The 6833-nt window shown below is 36.0% G+C and overlaps 1 protein-coding gene across 1 annotated transcript in view; it reads left to right on the plus strand.

Annotated features, from left to right (window-relative positions):
* Positions 1-6118, plus strand: part of SLC9B1 (solute carrier family 9 member B1) — a 152371-nt gene extending 146253 nt beyond the window's left edge. Inside the window, exon 13 of the mRNA XM_050791921.1 lies at positions 5752-6118. Within this exon, the coding sequence (XP_050647878.1) occupies positions 5752-5955 (204 nt within the window). The 3' untranslated portion in view covers positions 5956-6118. The remainder of the gene's footprint in view (positions 1-5751) is intronic.
* The last annotated feature ends 715 nt before the right edge of the window (positions 6119-6833 follow it).

Below are 6833 nucleotides of genomic sequence, written 5' to 3' on the forward strand. Positions count from 1 at the left end.
CTTTCCAGTTCTAATTTTGGCTTTATGTATTTTGAGGCTACATTATTAGGTGTTCACAACTTCATAAAAATTAAGAAAAAATTAGAAAAGGTTAGAAAAACATTAGGAAAATATAGAAAAAGATGTGACAGAAAGCACACATGGGCTTATCTGGACAATCTCTCGTCAGGTTTGTATCCTGGGGAAGGTCTTCACAGCAAGAGATGGACCAGAGGATTGAGGCAAGGGGGCCACCACTCAGAAGGAGAGGAGGACAAAGGAACTCCTGAGGGAGGAAAGTATCAGAGAGGAGGCTTTCATGTCTCAGTGATATCACTCAGCAGCATGGCATGGAGTCTACAGTTCAGAGTTCCAAAGAGCAGAAGCAGCCTGGGGTCTTCACAGTCTAGAGTTTATCTGTGGCAAGCAGATTTTGGACATAGTTTCCCAGGGGATGTAAATCAGGCAGGCTCTAAATGCCTACAAATCTGCATGTCTGGACTTTGTTTAACACAATTGGATATTTAAAAATTTGAGTTTGGTGCCAGTTGACTTTTGAGCTAATGGGTCTCAGCCTGCTGTGAAGAAATAACCTAGGCGTCAATACACAGAGGCCATCCTTGTCTCATTTACGTAACATGTAGTGACTCTATCCTTTTTTGCTCACAATTGTTTTACTCCTTTCTTTTAGATTTGTTTACTGAGATTATTTGGTAGATAAGATTTCAGTTTATTGTAGTTTGCTAATTCATTATTCAAAGTGCTCTAATAAAAATTTTGCTCCATCCTTAGTCCCCATTTAAACAAAACTGCTGTGGGTAAAGTCATCAATGGCCTTCGTGTTATCAAATCTGTTTTGTTAGCAAAATTTTTATGTTTAAAATTTTCTTATGTGTACACGTTTAATTTCTGTAATTTCAAAACGGGATATCATACATGGAATTTGGTAGTCTTCTTTCCTTTTTTGTTCACTTACTCTGTTTCTTAATGCTTTATTGTAACCCACATGGCAATGTCCCCAATATTTATTATGTATAACTGATATTCACGTAAAACATATTTTGTCACTAAGTGTTATCTTTTGCCACATAGGTGTTCCTGTCGTCTTCTATTTTCTCTCTCTCCTGCTTCTCTCCCACCCTTCCTCTCTCCATTTATGTACATATTTAAATCATTTAAAAAATCATTTTATGTGTCACTTCAAAGCCTTCAGTGTAAATTGAGGGTCCAATTTTGTTTTCTTTGAATTGTTTATTTTCATATATTATTTTTTCATCTACATGTAGATTCTCGAGTTTTTACCACTCTTGCTTATTCTTAATTAATACAATTGTTTTTCTTAATTGATCATTTCCAGTAGTTCTATAGTAGGTGCTGATATCTGGTGACAAAATTTCCTCTCAATAGTCTTTTTTTTGGTACAATTTTCTGACTATTCTTCTACATGAACTTTAAGATAATTTAATCCAATTTTAAAATGCTTTTGTTATTCTAATGTGAATTTCATTGAATTTATATATAATTTTAGGAGATTTATGTTTTTACAAGAGTTTTGTTTGTTTTTTGAGACAGGGTCTCACTTTGTCACCCAGGCTGGGGTGCAGTGGTGGGATCTCAGCTCACTGAAGTCCCAGCCTCCCACCTCAGCCTCCCAAGTACCTGACTCTATAAGCATGCAACAAGCCCAACTAGTTTTTTGTTTTATTTTGTTTTGTTTAGAGATAGAGTTTCACAATTTGCCCAAGTTGGTCTTGAACTCCTGGGCTCAAGCAGTCCACCTGCCTCAGCCTCCCAAAGTGCTGGGATTACAGGTATGAGCCACTGTGCCTGGCCTCATGTGTTTCTTATTCAATAGCTATTGGTAACATTTTTATAGTTTTTTTCTTATATATCTTCTATTTTTCTTGGTAAATTTATTTTACCTTTATTATTTTTGTTATTGTGAATATTTTTACCATTAGCATTTCAAGGTGCCTATTTCTAATATATTTTGTTTTATCATATTATTTCCAAATACCTTACCAATATTCCTCTTTAAAATATTTGAAAATTCTGTTTTTCCTAATCTCCATGATTTCCTAGGCATATAATCATATCCACAAAAAGTCTTCTATATACTTATACTGATTATTTCATTTAAAAATCTTGTTACATTCATGGATCCTCCAAGATAATCTTTAATAACAAATAATGACAGTAGCTATTCCTACTAGTTCCTTGTTTTAATTGAAACATTGTTTTATGATTTAAAATACTTGTTTTGTAGGTGTTTCATAAATAACAGTTATGTTTAGACACTTTCCTTCAATTTCTATTTTAGTAAAGAATCTTCATTAGGAGTGGATGTTTAATCTTGACAACAGCCCTCTCAGCATCTTTTGATATAATCACATTTTTCTCTTCTTTGATGTCATTTATGTAATTGTATTAATATACTTAACTGATATTGAAATACCCGTGAATTCCTGAAATACAATGCTCTTTGCCATAGTTTATTACTGTTTTTTGTTGTTGCAATTCTTGATAACAGTGCTGGGTTTTTATTTAGAATATTCTTTCATATGTATAAGTCAGATTGGTCTATAGTTTTGGTTTTTTTGTTTTTTTGTTTTGAGACGGAGACTTGCTCTGTTGCCCAGGCTGGAGTGCAGTGGCGTGATCTCGGCTCACTGCAACCTCCGCCTCCTGGGTTCAAGCTGGGATTACAGGCATGCACCACCACGCCAGGCTAATTTTTGTGTTTTTAGTAGAGAGGGGGTTTTGCCATATTGTCCAGGCTGGTCTCGAACTCCTGACCTTAAGTGATCCACCCGCCTTGGCTTCCCAAAGTGCTGGGATTACAGGTGTGAGCCACTGCACCTGGCCTGTAGTTTTGTTTTGTCTTATGTTTATCAGGTTTTCATATTAATGCTGCACTGCCTATGGGAAATGAATTGGTTTTTCTTTTTTAAAAAAATTTGGGATACTTTAAATAACATTGGAATTATCCTTGCAATCCTAGTACTTTCTAAATTAAGGATTTAAAAAATCACTTTACATTCTCCTCTTTGTAACTGGTCTATTAACATTTTAAATTTCTTCTCAGATTAGTTTTGGTCATTTATGTTTTTCCAGAAAATTACCCATTTTCTTTAGATTTTCCAATGTGTTGCTATACAGTTGCATGCAGCATTTCAAAGTGAATCTTTCTTTCTTTCTTTTTTTTTTTTTTTGAGGTGAAGTCTTGCTCTGTGGCCCAGGCTGGAATGCAATGGCACAACCTTGGTGCACTGCAACCTCTGCCTCCCAGGGTCAAGTGATTCTTCCATCTCAGCCTCCCGAGTAGCTGGGATTACAGGTACCACCATCATGCCCAGCTAATTTTTGTAGAGATGCGTTTTCACCATGTTGGCCAGGCTGGTCTTGAACTCCTGACCTTAGGTGATACACCCGCCTTGGCCTCCCAAAGTGCTGGAATTAATTACAGGTGTGGGCCACTGTAGCTGGCCCTCAAAGAGAATCTTTCTACCTTCATCTTATTTTACTTCTTGGTAGCATTCTGCAGAGTTGAAGATTGTACTTGTGAGTTTTGAGTTTCTTAATTTGTTGAATGGATGTGACTAATTTATATCCTTAGTGTGATCATGCAGAGAAATATATGAGGGATAGTGATAGAAAATTACAGGAAATCTGAAATTTTAATAAATTGTTTGTTGACATTTTTATTTTCTCACTAGTACAGGCTTCATCTCAGTAATTATGAAATATACTACCCTTTTCTCCTTTTCTATATTATTTTGGAAAATTACAGCCTTATAATAGAGATCAGAAATGTGTTAACATTATGGCTGATCTATCTGACAACAGTGTTCTAAGAAAACAGTATCACAAATATACTCTCTCACCATTAATTGTTCAAAATAGAAATTTTGTAAGCAAAGAATCAAGCATTTAAACCAAAGGAAAATTAGAGTGATGTCATCTCTGGTTGAAAAACATAGTCTTTCTGAACAGAATTTCAATGTCCTTCAAGACCATAACTAATATAAAATTACACAATACAATGGCTAATAATATGAACTGTACACTTTTTATATTAAAATGATGCTTGCTACAACATGACTTTAATAAATTGGATTTCTGTAAGATAAAACTCACCAGGCATGGTTGCTCACGCCTGCGATCCCAGCACTTTGGGAGTGCTGACGCAGGGAGGATCACTTGAGTCCAGGACTTTGAGACCAGCCTGGGTAACATAGTGAGACTCTGTCTCTTAGAAAAGTAAAAAATTAGCTGGGCATGATGAAGCATGACTGTAGTCTCAGCTACTTGGGAGGCTGAAGTGGGAGGATCGCTTGAGCACAAGAGGCTGAGGCTGTGGTGAGCTATGATCGTGCCCCTGCACTCCAGCCTGGGTGACAGGGCCAGACTTTGTCTCAAAATACATGAAAGTAGACAAAATTAGTTTACTTGCTGAACATGATCAAATATAGCACGTTTCCAGTAAAAGACTGTTAGGACAAACTATAACACAACCTCAGTTGATGCAGCATATTTAAAACAAAACAAAACAGCTTTGGGCATATTCTATAATCCAACCTCTGTGGTGCAAAGGGACTATATGGCCAACTAGGTGTTGGGGCAGTCACAGAACTGCTGCACATATGGTTTTTAATACTCCCTAAAGTGGAAGAAGTCATCTAACAAAATTTATTATGGCTTAAATTGCTATTGCTTTAGTTTTCCTCAAATTTTAACAAAATAAATTATGTAGTAAATTATAGTCATTAAGCTTGAAAAATGTTTCAATTGAATGGGAAAACTTCCTGTGATAAAGCCTCCAATCATCAAGGAATAAGTCAATATATTTTATGCATAAATTTTCCAACATGTTAAGCGCTAAGCTTTTAACTAAATAGCTAGGGGGAAATTGTTACCACTGAATTCGACACATATCCTGCCTTTTTAAAATAACACATACTACTTATCTTGATTCCAATTCATCACTAAACATCACTTGTATAATTTGATCACAGTAATGTCCTCAGAGACGGTTGTATGCAGAATCCTATAAATTGTCTCAAGCTGCTCTGCTTTTAATGTCCACCTTAAATTTATTTTTGTTCCCCTGCCTTGCTGTCAACTGTCACATCTTATAGTTCATCCCTTCTGCAAGACCTTTTTGATACTTGTGATTTGTTAAGAAGCAGAAATCAGATAACCAAACTTGTTAGAATTCAATGTGAAGTAAGAATAAATGGACTCTGGGTAGCTGCTGCCACTACCATTAAAAATTTTTTAAAAAGAAGACTTTTCAATTACCATTTAATTTGAACTTGACTTACCTAGACTACTGTTAGTCAATATTAGTTTAACAGAGGGAAAATTGTTAATAAAGTGGATGTAATATGTAAACACATACATCATTCCCTTGTTCTGGATCTATCAGTGATTTCATACTTGGACTATATCTAAATTATCTGCTTTTCCTGGCCTTCAAAATGGTCTTTAATTCAGCCCTACTTTCCATGGGTTAAATTTCCTACAATGCTGAGATGTTTATATTGGTTTCCTCCTGTCCTATGAAGTTCGTACTGATTTCTGCCACAATACATTTGAGTCTTTTTTTTTTAGAAAGGGGTTCACTCCTGTTGCCCAGGCTGGAGTGCAGTGGCACGATCTTGGCTCACTGCAACCTTAGCCTCCTCAAGATTCTTGTGCCTCAGACTTCCAAGTAACTGGGACTATGGGTCCACCACTGTGCATTGCTAATTTTTGTATTTTTTTGTACAGATGAGATCTCACCATGTTGCCCAGGCTGGTATGGTACTCCTGAGATCAAGTACTCCACCCACCTCAGCCTCCCAAAGTGTGAGATTACGGGTGTGTAGTCACTGCCCCAAACCAATGAGGCACTCACTTCTGAATAGAGTACAAGCATTAGTAACATCTCCCCTGTCTCTCCAGATTGGTTATGCTGCCACAGCTGAATTCTAAATGGGTGAAGTATTATACAGTTAGTTAGGTTTCTTTGGCAGGTATCAAATAAAACATCCACCTAAATTCTTAAGAACCTTGTTAAACAGTGGAATTTATAAACTCTCTATACAGAGTCTGATAGCACATTTCTATTGGAAGACTATGGAATCACAATGAGGAAGGTAGAACTATATATATATAGATCAGCAGCTGGCATAATTGGCTTCCTGTAACTTATTAACAAATTAGGTTACAAAATACAAAGGCAACTTAATGAATCATCCTATTTGGCATTGAACTCAAAGCTGAATTGTGTGAATTTTGAGGTGCTTTCCATAATTCAGCTTGCTTAATTACCCATATGAATGAATCATTCATACCTCAAGCCTGCTAACACTTTTGGATACCTGATGTTTATGTAATGGTGGTGCTCATTTGCTGAGTAAGGCATGAGTAGTTTCCTAGGTAAGCAGAAGCAGCCCTCAAAACAATCATAATGTGACACAGTAACAACAGGGCTGTATTTTGAAGGCTCTAGAAACCCAAGACATGTATTTCAAGAACCAAGTTACTTTTTTTTTTTTCTTTTACCACTTATCCTCAAGTTCTACAAGTTACTTATATTGTATCAGTTCAAATACATTTGGTTATTAGATGTCTGTTTCTTAAAGATGGACAAGATAAAATTGCATAAATTTACAAGAAGTAATGGAAACTGATAATGCTTATTTGAAGGAGTTATTGAAGCAACAGCTTACTACCAACCCTAGGCTTCTGAAAAATTTGAACAGGTAGGAAAAGATATGCGCATAGCTCTTAGCATATTTTAACAACTGAAAATGTGGCAGGGAAAAAGTCTTTATTCTAAGAGTATAACCATCTTACTTTTGGGGTAT

Source organism: Macaca thibetana, chromosome 5, assembly GCF_024542745.1.
Source record: "Macaca thibetana thibetana isolate TM-01 chromosome 5, ASM2454274v1, whole genome shotgun sequence".
Lineage (NCBI taxonomy): Eukaryota > Metazoa > Chordata > Mammalia > Primates > Cercopithecidae > Macaca > Macaca thibetana.